Source organism: Erythrolamprus reginae, chromosome 2 (genome assembly GCF_031021105.1).
Source record: "Erythrolamprus reginae isolate rEryReg1 chromosome 2, rEryReg1.hap1, whole genome shotgun sequence".
In the NCBI taxonomy this organism is placed as follows: Eukaryota; Metazoa; Chordata; class Lepidosauria; order Squamata; family Dipsadidae; genus Erythrolamprus; species Erythrolamprus reginae.
This window is the reverse complement of record NC_091951.1, coordinates 206,401,844-206,418,599: the sequence shown is the minus strand read 5'-3', so window position 1 is coordinate 206,418,599 and position 16,756 is coordinate 206,401,844. Positions and strand designations below refer to the sequence as shown.

The window sequence follows — 16,756 nt, the reverse complement described above, 5'->3', positions numbered from 1 at the left end:
TCGCAACCTCGGAGAGCTTCCTGGTTTTCGTGAGCTTTCATGCCCTGGAAGCTCTCCGAGGTTGCGAAGGAGCCCACGATCAGTCTCGGCTGCGGGTGGGAGGAAGGCGAATCCCCCGTGGGCTCCGTTACATCTTCCGCTGCCAGCCAGGCCATGCTGGCGGCAGCGGAACAATCGCCTTCCTCCCGCCCGCAGCCGACTGACCGTGGGCTCCTTCCCGAGCTCCCTTCCTGAGCCTCCCGTTTTCTCTCCCCCCCCTCGCCCCTTCGCCTCCCTGTGTTCCTAGGAGAAGTGCTGGGGATTGAGGCAAGACAGACCTTCTGCTCCTCACCAGCACTTCTCCTAGGAACACAGGGGGGCGAAGGGGCGAGGGGGCGGAGAGAGAACGGGAGGCTCAGCATTCCGTCAGCCGCAGCGCTGGCTGTCAACTTTTCTTTTTAAAACTGGGCAGGAGCTGACTTGCCTCCCCAGTGCTAAAAAGAAAAGTTGACAGCCAGCGCTGCGACTGACGGAATGCTGAGCCTCCCGTTCTCCCCCCCCCACCTCGCCCCTTCCGGTTTCGGCGTTCGGCAACGGAGTCCGGCGCTGGGGCCATGCGGGGCCGCTCATCCAGGGGGGCGTGGACTGGCAAGTCGCCCTCCTTTCTCTTTCTTTCTCTCTCTTATACCACACCGGTAACAGGGAGAGAAAGAGAGAGAGAGCGGAGGGCACCTTGCCGGTCCACGCCCCCCTAGATGAGCGGCTCCGCATGGCCCCAGCGCCGCCCAGGGGTTTCCCCTTTGCCTGGGCGGCGGGAAGACCAAGGGAAGGTTCCTTCAGCCGCCCAACAGCTGATCCGCTCCGCAGCGCGGCAACGGGGAAACCCCATCTTCGGATCCTCGCTGCTTCCGCGCTGCGGAGCAGATCAGCTGTTGGGCGGCTGAAGGAACCTTCCCTTGGTCTTCCCTGCCGCCCACACGCAAACTCCACCATCTGCGCATGTGCGGCCATGAAAAAATGGCGCACATGCGCAGATGGTGGTTTTTACTTCCGCATCCAGTATAACGCGGAAATCGGTTAGCGCGGGAGGTCTTGGAACGTAACCCCCGCGCTAATCGAGAGATCACTGTATTTGGTCTTCTTGGGTGCTAAATACTTTTTTGTCTAGTTCAGTTCAATGAAACTCAATTGTACAGATCTCAGGCCTATGAACTTTGCATGCACTTAGTCAAACTGTAATTTGTGTGCAAATAATGCCATAGTATACCAAAGGATGTAGTTGTGAATGCTCCAAATTATATTATTTGCATCAATTTTCCCCATTTATGTAATGATAGCAATGGCACTTAATAGTTATATGCCACTTCATAGTGCTTTTCAGCCCTCTCTAAGTGACTTTACAGTCAGTAAATTTTCCCCAACAATCTGGATTCTTACACCAGTGTCTGGGTCTTCACATTAAAATAAAATAGAATTCTTTATTGGCCAAGTGTGATTGGACACACAAAGAATTTGTCTTTGGTGCATATGCTCTCAGTGTACATAAAAAAAACATTTGTCAAGAATCATGTGGTACAACACTTAATGATTGTCACAGGGGTCAAATAAGCAATGAAGAAACAATCAAAATTAATAAAAATCTTAGGATAAAAGCAACAAGTTACAGTCATACAGTCCTAAGTGGGAGGAAAAGGATGATAGGAATGATGAGAACAAAACTAGTCGAACTAGAAGTACAGACTTAGTAAAAAGTTGACAGTGTTGAGGAAATTATTTGTATAGCAGAGTGATGGCATTCAGGAAAAAACTGTTCTTGTGTCTAGTTGTCTTGGTGTGCAGTGCTCTGTAGTGATGTTTTGAGGGTAGGAGTTGAAACAATTTGTGTCCAGGATGTGATGGGTCAGTAAATACATTTTCACCCCCCTCTTTTTGACTTGTGCATTATACACTAATAAAACAAAGATGTAATTGGTGCCATTTGCATTGTCACAATGATACATCCTGTGCTTTATTGTTTTCTGAAGCATAATAGATACCTCCCATCAACAGTTAATCTGTTAAAATCAGGTTTTACTCCTGATTATATGTTATGGGGCTCAATGAAAGTTTCATTGGATATGAAGCAGACCTTTAGTTCATAAACCTATTACAAAATCCTGGCTTTTATTATTTTTAAACTCGTTAATTAAAAAATGTAATGTTATTACTTGACTTATCACGCCAAAATGTAATTTCCAAAATCATCATTCAGCCTGTCTTGAGTTAGATATGAAACTATATTTTCATTTTAAAGAAGCCATGTACAATACAGTATATCCATTCAGATGTTCTTTCCCTTTGGCTTAAATCCAACATTTGCTCCATAGTTTTGCCAATTTCAAACAATGATCTTACTTTGCTAATTGATCCTATTTTGTTTAAGTATCAGCTACATGAGCTGTGGAATAGGATCATAAATAAATATTAACTTCAGTCATTTCAGGAATGGAGAAAAAAGTATTATTTAGACTTGATTGTCAAAATCTGTGTTTTCTTTTCACAGCATAACAACTGTGTGAAATATTCCTTGGCTTGTATGTAGCAAGGGATTGTTCTGATAGCATTGATATTAGTTCTCCTTCTGAAATTGTTCTGTACATCCTGACAATTGCCACAAATGTTCCCAAAGAAATATAGTTTGGCATTTGGCTTTTGAAATTCAAAATCCTTACCCTGTTTCTTTCTCCCTCTCATTCTATTAGGGCCACTTTGGTAAAGTGAGCTTGTATTGTTATGATCCTGCCAATGATGGTACTGGTGAGATGGTAGCAGTGAAATCATTGAAATCAGGTTGCAACCAACAGCTCTTGACTAGTTGGAAAAAGGAGATTGAGATCTTGAAGACACTCTACCATGAGAATATTGTAAAATACAAAGGCTGCTGCAGTGAGCAAGGTATGGAATCTGCTGAGTAGCTTCTACAGGAGCAAGATGATGGATAGCTTAGTATAAGCATGCTCCCCACGGAACTAGTCCAGTTTGTATCCTAGCTTCATCATCGGAATGATTTTTTAAATAGCTTCTATAATTTTAACTTAGATATTGGGCAACGCTTTTAGATTGCATTCCCATATGAGCAGACGATATATCCTGTTCATAGAAACATAGAAACATAGAAGATTGATGGCAGAAAAAGACCTCATGGTCCATCTAGTTTGCCCTTATACGATTTCCTGTATTTTATCTTAGGATGGATATATGTTTATCCCAGGCATGTTTAAATTCAGTTACTGTGAATTTATCTACCACGTCTGCTGGACGTTTGTTCCAAGGATCTTCTATTCTTTTAGTAAAATAATATTTTCTCACGTTGCTTCTGATCTTTCACCCAACTAACCTCAGATTGTGCCCCCTTGTTCTTGTGTTCACCTTCCTATTAAAAACACTTCTACCTGAACCTTATTTAACCCTTTGACATATTTAAATGTTTCGATCATGTCCCCCCTTTCCCTTCTGTCCTCCAGACTATACAGATTGAGTTCATTAAGTCTTTCCTGATACGTTTTATGCTTAAAACCTTCCACCATTCTTGTAGCCCATCTTTGGACCCATTCAATTTTGTCAATATCTTTTTGTAGGTGAGGTCTCCAGAACTGAACACAGTATTTCAAATGTGGTCTCACCAGCGCTCTATATAGTGGGATCACAATCTCCCTCTTCCTGCTTGTTATACCTCTAGCTATGCAGCCAAGCGTTCTACTTACTTTTCCTACCACCTGACTACACTGTTCACCCATTTTGGGTGAATCACTACCCCATAATCCTTCTTCACTAACTTATCTATCAGCTCTTTATGTGGAACCGTATCAAAGGCTTTGCTGAAGTCCAGATAGGCAATATCCATGGCACCACCTTCATCGAACACCTTTCTGACATAGTCAAATAAATCAATGAGATTAGTCTGACATGATTTGCCTTCAGTAAAGCCATGCTGGTTTGGGTCCAATAAGCTATTGATTTTTAGGTGCTGATTTATCCTCTTTTTGAGTAGAATCTCCATCATTTTAACTACAACTGATGTCAAGCTAACTGGCCTGTAATTACCAACTTCTTCTCTACTGCCCTTCTTGTGGATAGGCACAACACTGGCCATTCCGCAATCCTCAGGAACATCTCCTGTTAACAGGGATTGGTTAAACAAATCAGTCAGGGAGGTAGCAATGACAAATCTGAGTTCTTTAAGAACTCTGGGGTGGATGCCATCTTATCTTTAATCGTTCAAGTTCTTCTAAGACATCGGCCTCTAAGATCACTGGAGCTGAATCCCTACAGCTGGAAGCAATGCTATATCCCTCTATAGTATTATTTTGTAAGGTGTCTTTTGAGAAAACTGAACAGAAGTAGCTATTGAAATGGTCAGCAACCTCCTTATTCCCATCAATGTACATACTAAGCTTCGTGATGCTGCAGTTTTTCTTCTTCCTATTATTAAGACATCTAAAGAAGGTTTTATCCCCCTTCTTTATGGATTTGGCAATTTCTTCCTCTTTTGAGGCTTTAGCACCATATATTACCTGTTTCACCTCCTTCAGTCTCATTTTATATGAGCTGTATTTCAGCTATACTGTCACCTATACTTCCAGACTCTTTATACCTCCTATAGGTAGACTTTTTTTCATTGACTATAGCCCTTACATCATTGCTAAACCATAGTGGTTTCTTCTTCCTTTTACCTTTAGTTATTTGCCTTACATACAGTCCTGTGGCTTTTAAGATGGCCTTTTTTAATACAGTCCACTGGGTGCTCGCTCCTGGCATTTTATCCCTCCCCTTTAATTCATTATTTAAATATTCCCCCATTGCATTAAAATTTGTTTTTCTGAAATCCAGAATTAGTGTTGCTTTTAGACTTTCCTTAACATAAATGGCTACTCCACCTCCCCTTCTCTCTACTCTATCCTTCCTATACAATGTATATCCTGGTATGGATATTTCCCATTCATTAGAGTCCTTAAACCATGTCTCAGTTATGGCAACCAGATCCAAATTATCTCTAGATATTATGGCCATTAACTCACAGAGCTTGTTGCTCAAGCTTTGAGCATTTGTGCACATTACCCGAGGAACATTATTATCATTATTAGTTTGCCCCTTATCATCAACAACTACATCTATTTTATTTACAGCTCCCTTTTCATAAACTTCAAGAAACTGGTTTATCCTCATTGGTCGGGGACAGAAATCATCCACATCAGTTACATCTCTGTCCCCATTACCTAGTTTAAAGGCCTGTCCAAAAAGTTCTGAACTCCTCACCAAGCACCTGGGTACCTCTGTATGATGGATGCAAACCATCCCTCTTAAACAACTCCCTATTAGACCACCTACTGACATCATGATTTACATAGCCAAAACCTTCAGCTTTACACCACTGCCTTAACCATACATTAAACTCTGTGATACAAATTGTTTTATCTTCCTGAACACAAACCGGTAACACCTCTGAGAAAGTCACTGAATCAGTTATTCTGCCCAGCTCCACGTTAAGACATTGGAAATCACTTTTTACTACATTAACATTTCTCTGGGACAAATCATTTGTGACAAGATGCACCACCACATCAATGTTATTACCTTTACTCACAGCCTTGACAATATTTGTAATCTGCCTCCTGTCCCTGCTGGCAGTGGCTCCTGGGAGACACCTCATCAGCTTCACCATATCCTTACTCTGTACCAAATCAACACCTCTAACAGTCTAGTTACCCACAAGAAAATGTGTCTTCTTTTTATTTCTACTAACTGCACTTGATGGTTTGGTGACAGTATGCACCTCACTTACAACAACTTCCCCTTGGAACATCCCCTCATCCTCTGCCTGAGGGACCTCGCTAATATCTGCAACATCCTTACCATTTAAATCCGCAAGAACATTATAGGAATTAGATACAGAGAGACCAAAATTGCTGTTTCTGCTCCACTGCACGTAATCTTCCTGAACCGACAGTTGTCCACACAGCCCTCCTCCTCGGGGGACACTGAGGAAGTGGAGGCTGCACACATGGTTGCATTACATCATGTGGCTGGGACAATCTTTCCACTAAAGATGCAGACTAAACTTTCTGCCCATTTATTCAGTCATTTTTTTCTGACCCTCACTTATAATTTCTCCTTCAACCAGTCTATTCCAGTACTTCTTCTCTATTAATAGGTACCAATAGATCATCTTGAAAGCAAGTATCTCAGGAAGACAATTACTGAATCTGCCAAATTATTATAGATTCTCTGGAGTGTATCAGCTACATTGGCAGCAAGACAGATTCTCTTAACATTGGCAAGAGAAAGTATGCAGAATCAGCAGGGAGGCGGAGAGAAATGAGTATTATATTGCAAGTAGGCCTGATGAACTACCCAAAAGATACTGACAATCAAATGTGGTCTGCAGGCCCTGCAGGTGCACTTTGTTTAAGTCAGGAGTTTTAAAGACCAAATAAATTAGGGGAAGCGATGATACTTTTTTAAAGCTAATTTTTCTTGCATTTTTCAATTCCAGGAGAAACGATTGTGCAGCTTATCATGGAATATGTGCCACTGGGAAGTCTGAGGGATTATCTTCCAAAGCATAATGTCAGCTTGGCCCACATTCTCCTCTTTGCCCAACAGATTTGTGAGGTAAAGTCTTGTCAGCATTGGAAACAGCCTTTGTGTGGTTCTTGACTGAGGGAATCCTTTGTCTTGGATCATAGTTCCAATAGGTAAAGCAAAACGAAGAGAATTGTTTACATAATTGTTCCTTAATGCTGGGAAAATATTTTATTTTTATAAAAGGAATATGATACATGAAATTTAGGATTGCCAGCTCTGCCTTTGGGTATAGATATATCTATTGATTGCTTTGGCCTCTGATTGAAGAATGTAAGGTGGCTCTATTTTCTCTGCAGGGAATGGCTTATCTCCACTCCTTGCACTACATCCACAGAGACTTGGCAGCTAGAAATGTGCTCCTAGAGAATGAGAATGTAGTTAAGATTGGAGACTTTGGTCTTGCCAAGGCCATTCCTGAAGGACATGAATATTATCGTGTCTCTGAAGATGGAGACAGCCCCGTCTTCTGGTATGTAACCAACTGCACTATTTTATAGATTTTTGATACTTGAGAGAGCTGACTGCATTATAATTCATTCATACAGGCATTATACCGTGTGGAAAGTAAGATCTTAATAATCATAGAGAAAAGATAGTAGCCTTAAAAGAGTATCTTCCTGTGTAATTGCTGAGAGGGAAAACTGCATGCTTTTATATAGAAGAATGCTTTGGAAAAGAAGAATTGCAGTCTTACAATACATTAAAAATGAGTTGTAAACACTCTATTTGACAATTTTCAAAGCCATTTGGCTACTGTTGTATAATTTAAAAGGAGCTAGATGAACTTCATTCTAATTAAAATGTAGTTTGTCAGCTGTTTATTATTATTTACATAGGTATGCTATGGAGTGCCTCAAGGAATGTAAATTCTATTATGCTTCTGATGTCTGGTCCTTTGGAGTGACTTTATATGAACTGTTGACACGGTGTGATTCAAGTCAGAGCCCTCCACAAGTAAGTAAAATTAATATTCATAACATTTTTTATGTATGTTTGGTATGTATGTGTTGTATAGTTTTAATTGCTGGGGTTTTATATATTTTTTCTTTTAACATTAGATTTGTTTCCCTATTATATTGGTTTTATTATTGTTGTGAGCCGCCCCGAGTCTTTGGAGAGGGGCGGCATACAAATCCAATTTTTTTTTAAAAAAATTTTTAAATTAAAATTTACTTTATTTTAAGTATTATGTAAATTTATTAAAATTTACAGCAACAAGCCATAGCAGCCATGAAGAATCATTGTAGGAATTGGGTATGTTTAATTTAATAAAAAGAAGGACTAAGGTGATATGATATCAGTTTTCCAATATCTAAGAGGAGAAGCAACCTAGAATGTAGGATAAATTTCCTGATGGTTAGAACAATCAGTGGAACAATTTGCCTCCAGATGTTGTGGGTGCAAATTGTAGATAATATTTTGACAGCTAATAGGTTTCTGGTAATTGGATGTTTGTACCTGGGTAGGTTGCTCCAGTAGCCATTTTATTAATACACCCACTATATGCATTCAAAATTCTAAATGTAGTCTGGCCCCCAAAAGGTGCTTATTGCTATGTCTATACTACAGAAGACTACCTTTGCTATTTTAACTGTAGTTTTGTTATCTAGGATGTTGATTAACAGTATAACAGAGTTGGAAGGGACCTTGCAGGCATCTAGCCCAACCCCCTGCGCAAAAAGGAGATCCTACATCTGCCTCTACCTAGGATCAAACTCACAAACACCTGATTGTGAGGCAAGAGCTCCACTTCTAGGCCACAACAGCTGGGCTTTTAGTTATCTTTAATTGAATCAGAATAGAGCTGGAAGGGACCTTGGAGGTCTTCTATAGTCCAACCACTTGCTCAAGCAGGAAACCATTTCAGATAACTGACTCTCTAGTTTAAGACTTTTTTCTTAAAAACCTCCAGTGATGATGCACCCACAACTTCTGAAGGCAAGCTGTTCCACTGGTTAATTGTCCTTGTTAGGAAGTTTCTTCTTAATTCCAAGTTGTTTCTCTCCTTAATTAGTTTCCATCCATTGTTTCTTTCCTGCCCTTTGTGTCAGGCCAAAGCCATTTTATTTGGGATCTTAGGCCTGTCACATTTTAAGCTACTCTATTATGCATTTTCTATTGTGGGAAATTAGGAGGAGGGATTGTATGAAGTTGCTAGCATGTAGCCATAACATTTGTTTTCTAGAAAGCCAAGGTCATCCTTTGTCTCTGTACCTCTGCACCTGCATGGAAAGAGATGGGTGGACTCTGCCAGCATGGCAATAGAAGATTGGGCAGTGTGATGGGCTTGAGGGTGTGGGGGCAAGGACTTGAACTTTCAACTGGGTGGTGAAACCTGGAAAGCTTCAGATTCTGGTTTCACCCAGATGTGCCAACATGACTCTATTAATAAATTGGAAGTCTCTCTAAGGAATACTTTGCCCTGGACTTTGATTTAATTTTGGATGCTATTTGGAACTCTAACACTCTGGGTGCGTTGGAAAATAAATTGACCCTTTCCTCTTTGTGGCAGTCTCTCAAATACTGGAATGCTGCTATCATGTCATCCCTAGTCCTTTTCTCTAGACTAGCCAAACGCAAATCCTGTAACCATTATCCATATGTTAGTCTCCAGACCTTTAATCATCTTAGTTGCTCTTCTTTGTACTTTTGCCAGTCTCAAAATCTTATTTGTAATGTGGTGACCAAAACAGGATGCAGTATTCAGGTGTGGCATTACTAAGGTTTTATAGAGTGGTACTAATACTTCACATGGTTTTGATGCTCTACCTCTGTTTATACAACCAAGGATTTTATTACCTTTTTTTTGGGCTGCTGCTACACATTGCTGGGTCATGTTTTTAAGTGATTGTCCACTAGGACTCCAAAGTCCCTCTCACCTGTTTATGAACCAGCTTTTGCCTAATCTGTACTTGTACTTTTGGGTTTTCCTGCCCAGGTATAAAACCTTTCTTTTCTCCACATTAAATTTCATTTTGTTGGATAGAGCCCATTGTTCAAATCTGTAAAGATGTCTTTGGATCCTGAGTTTTTCTTCTGGGTTTTGGCTATTCCTGAAAGCTTACTGTCATCTGAAAATTTTATGAGTTCCCCTTCTATTCCTTCATCAAAGTCATTTACGAAGATATTGAAGTTCTTTGAAGAAAGGAACTTTTGGCATGTGCCATCTTCATGTTACCTAATGAAAGCACTGACTGATTTTCTCATATTGCTTTAGAGATTTATTGAAATGATTGGAATGACTCATGGTCAGATGACAGTGCTGCGGCTTATTGAACATTTGGACAGAGGGGAAAGGCTGCCCAGTCCAAAAGATTGCCCTTGTGAGGTGAGTCTGTTCTCCTTTGCCTTTGATTGCCTTTTTGTTGTAGAACTTGTAGTCTGGGGATCTTCCTTTCTGATTGGCAGTTGGATCAATTTCCTGGAATACCACCAATCAGCTATCTGTTCCCACCCTTTCTGGCTATTACAGCCGTTTAGCCAACTCCATCCGTCTTCCCACCCACCTCCGGGTATGTCTGATGCAGCATTCGGTGTATAGGACGCACCCAATTGTTGACCCTCTTTTTGGGAGCAAAAAGAGTACTGAAAAATACAATACTCTCAAGACACTTCCCGTTCTAAGCTTAAATAGCCAAAAGAACCAATATTAAGTAATGCAAATTCTTGTCTGATAGATAGATATGCAGTCAGAATTGTTGATTAATATTTAAATGGATAAAGGATGAGTTAATATACATTAGAAGCATGTTAAGAGTATTCTAGAAATACCCCTGCTGCAATCTTTTTAGTTTCCACAAGTAACACTTACTATGCCATTATGTGCCCACATACTTAGAAATCCCATTGATTCCGTGGGTCTTAATCCCAGGTAAATGCACTGTATTGTATTGCACTGTGTTCATATTCATATTTCTTCACAAATAATAGGGCATAATTCTGATAAATCTTCCAATAATTTATAATATTAGCCAATGTCTGAACATGTTTCCACTCTTTCAGATGGTTTACTGTAATTTGAGGATGCTTCCTGACATAAATTAAAATAATTCCTAAGGGTTAAAGCCTTCGTGTTAATTATATCTCAATTTTCTTTAAACAATTGTGTATAAATATATAGGTACAGCTACATTAGCTCTGATTAGAAAGCATAGTATTTTTATTCAGAGCAGTTAATGCTGCGAACAATCTGTTTTGGAAGTTTAAGACACATCTAATATCTCCCAGTGATTACTAATTTACCCAGTGGTGGTTTTTAGACCAGAAATTGCAGAACAGTGTAGCTGTGAGAGATTGTGAGTCTAGAAAACAAGTTAACGGGAGGGGAGCTGGTTAGGTTTACCAGTAGACCAATGCCACATGGGTTTTGGACAATTTGCTGAGCTACCTTTCTCTTTCTTTCTTTCTTTCTTTCTTTCTTTCTTTCTTTCTTTCTTTCTTTCTTTCTTATCTTTTTCTATTCTCTCTTTTTTCTTCCTCTGTTTCCTTCCTTCCTTCCTTCTTTCCTTTCCTTCTTTCCGTATTATGTGTGCTTTTTTGTTTTCTAAATCTGTACTTTTCCCCACAGATTTATCGTCTGATGAAACGCTGCTGGGAATCTGAAGCTTCATTCCGCCCAGCCTTTACAACCCTAGTGCCCATTCTCAAAGCCTTCCATGAAAAGTACAAGACCCAGGCCCCTTCAGTTTTTAATGTGTGCTGATGAGAATGAAGAGATTTGTACCAAAGACCAAAGTCTTATTTGCACTCTGTGTCCTAGTGCTTACATGTCTGGATAGCCACAGTGCCATGAAAGTTGCTTCCAAGTGACAGTGATCTTGGATTCTGATCTTTTTTGCTCTGCGCAATGTCCCTGCATTGTCTGGATTTTTTTGCATTTATCAAATGTGATGGGGCATAAGGAAAAGCCCATTCAATTTCTTTGTCTAGCTGAAAGGCAGAAGCTGCTTATGAAACTTTGTCCTTTGCTACATCCAGCTGGAATGCAAGTCATTTGTAAAGTCTTATTATGAGATGTTCTGGTACAGGAAAACAAGTTGGCATCTAATGCATTTTATGGACTCTTGAGCTGATGGTCTGATGCACAGTATGAATCTGTAATTCAAGGAACCCTGAAAAATGGAATGCAATATTTTAACTTGCTATTTGAAAAACCTGTTGTGTCATATAGAACTGCTTACCGAACAGAATGAAAGGCATCTGATCTTTCTTTGCAGCATCTTTAAAAGGAAATACAATTTTCTAACCTGGCATTTATTCCTCAGTCACTCTTTTTACATCTCTTTATCACCCATAGCATAGCATTATTTGCCCCTCTACTTGGTAAGGGTCACTCATCTGCTTATGTGAAGTCAGAAGCACCCATAGCTGACTCAATGCTAGAGAAGTAAATATCTGATCATGTCTGTTTCCACAGATCTCTGTTCCCAAAGAGCAATCCTTACTGTCTCCTAGACGGATGAATCAAGAATTTCCACTAATGGGAATTTGCTGCAGCTGCTATGTTTCCCTTTGAACTTTCTAACAAGTCATCTTTTTAAAAAATGATATAATTTTTTTTTCTTGGGCTGAAAATCATTTCTCAAACCATTATTGGTTTGAAATGACCAGTCCCAAAACTTTACTACCACCTATCCTCTGATGTTTGCCAATCAAAAACTTTGAATTTCAAGAGAGGTGGAAAGAAACTATAGGCCTTAAATAATGCTGAAAATCAGGACAAGAAATGCCTTTTGGTCACTAATTAGTTGAAACCTTCTGACATGTAAATTTTATGTAGCAAAATAAAGGTGGCTTAAGCCGGTAATCCCAGATCCTGGGGAAAAACTAGCTGCCATATAACCTCAGAACAATTGTGATTCCTCTTCCCTGTTGTACTGTCATTTTGCTTGCTAAGTAATTGGAGCAATTATTTTCATTGTGAAGCTTCAGATTGTTCTCCCCAAATTATCTTTCAAATGAAGTTCATCTTTCATTGATGTGTATCAGAATTTGTTGGGAGTGAAACTGCAGGCTCTAAATCAGGGTGTCAAACTGGCGGCCCACAGGTCAGATATATCACATGCAGGTCACGCCCAACCCAGCTCCACAAAGGGGGAAAATGTTGCAAAATGTCACATGGTGGCCATGTGATGCGGCGAGTTGGACACCCGTGCTCTAGGTCAGTGATTTTCAACCTTTTTTGAGCCACGCCACATTTTTTACATTTACAAAATCCTGGGGCACACCACCAACCAAAATGACACTCTAACACAGTACATATTATATATATAGTTAATAATATAATTTCTAAATGAATTTATACTCACTTAGGAGGCCATATACAATATAGATAAGATTGTGATGCCTTGTGATGCATTGTATATCACCCTGTGCTGGGGTTTCTTATAAAAAGGAAAAGGTCAAATATCTATATACACCATCAGGATAGACATGACCAGCTCAGGCTGAGGCTTCATCTAGTGGTGGCAACATTTACCTCCAGTCCTGACCAGGATTAGAAATCGCAACCATGGGGAAGAGTAGCAGCTTCAACTACTCACCATGGCCACACAATGATAAGTGCGCAGCAGTCTGAGTGGGGACCTTCCTGGGTGTGGATGAGAGGCGGCCTACTATTGGTTCATCGCTAGTGGTCAGGATGAATCCTAGAAGGCAATTGGTCAGTGAGCGTTCCCTGTGCCTCCACTCTTCCTGTCGCTGATAGTTGGAGGGATTGTGAAGGGAATGTTTATGTTTGGATGGAGGCGGCTGGCGGCAGCTGGTTAAATGGCTTCTGTGGGCCGTATCCGGCCTGCGGGCCGTACTTTGTGGACCCATGTTTAATTTCCCCATGGCTCATCTGACCATGTCTCACGGCACACTAGTGTGCCGCAACACACTGGTTGAAAAACACTGCTCTAGGTGATATAAATCTTGATGCATTGCAGTCAGTACACCCAATGCCTTTAGTACTGATTTCTTGCTAACATGTATTTCTGGTTCCTTGGCTTTTTGTAAGTTAATTTTGCCATGTTTTACCAATCTGATAATGTAGAACATTCATGAGCCTGTCTCATCTGTATCACTAGAGCAATCTTGTTGCCTTATAGAAGAGGAGGGATTTTAGTCATAGTCACATTGGCCTCCATACAGATCTTCATTTCTAAAGAATGTCAGAATAAATTATTTATATGATTATAACAAGCAAGGTGATGTAAAACAGTTTATTTATTAGCTTTGCCATGCCAGCTAGTGTCTTTGAGCCATGAATATTTGGGGTGATTGCATTCTATCACCATTATGCTTCTTTAAGAAGCAATAACCTCTTTCAGGTTGCCATTTGATTTGAAGTATACCATTAAGAAAGTGAAATATACCATTAAGAGAAAAAGTACAGATAGGATTTCCTTGAAGTTATTTAGTTTACTTTATTGTCATTGCACCTCATGCAATTAAATTAAATGCCATCTTCAGTGTAAATAATACATAAGAAAACTATAAAAATAAAAATAAAACACATCCTTCACATTCTATACAATTGAATTGAAAACCCATGATACTGCATTAGTAATACACTATACGGTAGAATTCAGTATAGTTAGTGCTCTGAGACAGAAGCTGCTTTTCAGCCTATTTGCCCTGGTTTTTATTGTCCCGTACTGTCTGCCAGATGATAATGGTTAAAAAAAAGGTGCCCAGTATGAGATGGATCTTTTTAAATGTTTGAACTTTCTTAAGGCATTGGGAGCTATAAAGTTCTTCCAAAGAGGGGAAAAGGCAACCAATGATCCTCTGGGCAATAATGTTAACTTTCTGGAACGCTATTCTATCTGGTACTGTGCAATTAACACACCATACACAGGTGCAGTAAGATAAAACACTCTCTATAATGCAGTGGTAGAAGGTCACCAGCAATTTTTCATGCAGATGTTTCCTGAGACATCTTGGGTAATATAATCTCTGCTGGGCCCTTTTGCCCAGTGCTGCAAGATGAGCGCCTCAGGTCATGCCCTCTTTTATGATAACACCCAAAAACGTAAAACTGACCATTTGCTCCACTTGGTCTCCGTTGATAACACAGTTCCCCACAGGAATGTCTGAATTCTAGGATAATGGGATAGGGAACTCAAATCGCCTCCCTGCAATACCATGGACAATGTTGCTACCTGATGCCACAACATGTTAAGGGACAGTCCCTTGTCCAAGCCCTCCTGCAAAAAGGTAAGAACGTCAACAACATCCACCCCCATGGGGTCCAAGTGAACGGAGCTGCACCACCCCAAAAAGGTCCACCAAGTAGTATCATAGGTGCGCGTAGTTGAGGTCCGCCTGCTTCATCGAAATGACCTTCATGGAAAACCAGACAGTCAACTGGAGCCATTGAGATTCTGGATGGATCACAGGACCTTGGCTGAGGGAGACACTCTCTGGGGGGGTCTGCCATGGGTTGGCGATGAACAGGTCGTCAAGGTCGGTGAACTACAGTGTGGAGCCAGTGAGGAGCCACTAAAAGTATCTGCGCCTTCTTCAACAGGACCCTCTGGATCACCCTGGATGAGAGGAATGGGAGGAAAGGCATACAAAAGCCCTCTCAGCCAGGAGTAATGGAGGGGATCAACACCTTCACCTGACATGAAGATAGGCCTCAGTAAGGTCTACCAATGCTAAGAAGTCCCCCATCAGAACGCCTGCCAAGATGGAATGGAGGGAGTGCACCAAATATTTGTTGAGGGCTTTGAGATTCAGAATTGCCTGCCATCAACCCAAGGCTTTGGTGATTATGAACAACATTGAATAGAATCCTGACCCCCACTGATCCAGTGGAACCGGTTGAATGGCCTGAATATCCAGCAAATGCTGGGTAGCTGATTCCATGAGTGCCCGCTGAGTGGGGTTCCTTGAAATGGGACAGCGGATGAAAAACCTTGGGGGGGGGGAGATAAATTCCAGGGAGAGACCGTGAACCTGAACCTCAAAAAGGTTGTGCTCTCATATTTTGTGTTCCTTCTTCCACCTAGTTCAGTTAGATGTGTTTCAGTTTTGAACTGCAAGGACGTAGATGAAATGTTTGAGCAAATTCTGCTGAATTGTATGCTTGTCCCTCTTGCCTAACTGCTGGATGTCACAGTGTGTGTGTGTGAGAGAGAGAGGGGGAGGGAGGGAAGGAGAGAGAGACAGACAGACACTAAAATTAGGATGTTGTAAGACGCTCTTTGGTATAAAGAGCAGCACCAATCTTTGCCAAAAGGGAAGTAAAATTAGGTTATCCCTAAAGAAACTTAATTTGGATCCCAAAAGTTATCATCGCTAACATTTGCTTTATGGGTCTTGATTTGTTACTGGTACTGATTGAACAGTTAAAATATTTATGGGTGACATTTGACATGATTCTTGCTAGCTTTTGTGAGGAAGTTCTGCATTGGGAGAGAGAAAAACAAAATTCATCCAGCCTAGTTAGTTCTCGTGAATATCTCACCAATTTCTAATAATATTAATGTCTTTCCTTCTGGAGATGCTTCCTGAGGAGGGATGTATGAGCATGCATTGATGATTCCACTTCTGTTTGAGTACAGTGATCCCTCGATTTTCGCGGGGGTTACGTTCCAAGACCTCCCGTGAAAATCGATTTTCCGCGATGTAGCGGCGCGGAAGTAAAAACACCATCTGTGCATGCGCGCCCTTTTTCCATGGCCGCGCAAGGGCTTGAAGTTGGAGGCGGGGAGGCGGGGAGCGACGAAAGGCTGGCAATGATTGCTTTTAATGTCGGCCACCCACCCAGCGCCTCCGGCCTCCTCGCCGCTATCCCCCGCCCGTCCGATTCGCTCCTCTCACCAGCTTTCTTGGGGCACGAGTCCTCCTGCAGCAGCGCTGGCGGCAACGGCTTCTCGGCTTTTAGAATGCCCGCCTCCTTCCTTCCTTCCCTCCCTCCCTCCCTCGTTCCTTCCTTCCTTCCCTCCCTCCTTCCCTCCTTCCTTCCCTCCCTCCCTCCTTCCCTCCTTCCTTCCCTCCCTCCTTCCTTCCCTCCTTCCTTCCCTCCTTCCCTCCTTCCTTCCCTCCTTCCTTCCTTTCTTCCCTCCCTCCTTCCTTCCCTCCTTCCCTCCTTCCCTCCCTCCTTCCTTCCCTCCTTTCTTCCCTCCTTCCTTCCCTCCCTCCTTCCTTCCTTCCCTCCCTC

At 41.4% G+C, this 16,756-nt stretch overlaps 1 protein-coding gene across 2 annotated transcripts in view; it reads left to right on the top strand.

The window, feature by feature from the left end:
- The window catches only part of TYK2 (tyrosine kinase 2), a 56,329-nt gene extending 43,880 nt beyond the window's left edge, over nucleotides 1–12,449 (top strand). For both annotated transcript variants that reach the window (XM_070741494.1, XM_070741495.1), the window contains exons 19-24: nucleotides 2,721–2,913; nucleotides 6,512–6,630; nucleotides 6,900–7,072; nucleotides 7,440–7,557; nucleotides 9,821–9,931; nucleotides 11,171–12,449. In XM_070741494.1, the coding sequence (XP_070597595.1) occupies nucleotides 2,721–2,913; nucleotides 6,512–6,630; nucleotides 6,900–7,072; nucleotides 7,440–7,557; nucleotides 9,821–9,931; nucleotides 11,171–11,305 (849 nt within the window). In that variant the 3' untranslated portion in view covers nucleotides 11,306–12,449. The remainder of the gene's footprint in view (nucleotides 1–2,720; nucleotides 2,914–6,511; nucleotides 6,631–6,899; nucleotides 7,073–7,439; nucleotides 7,558–9,820; nucleotides 9,932–11,170) is intronic.
- The last annotated feature ends 4,307 nt before the right edge of the window (nucleotides 12,450–16,756 follow it).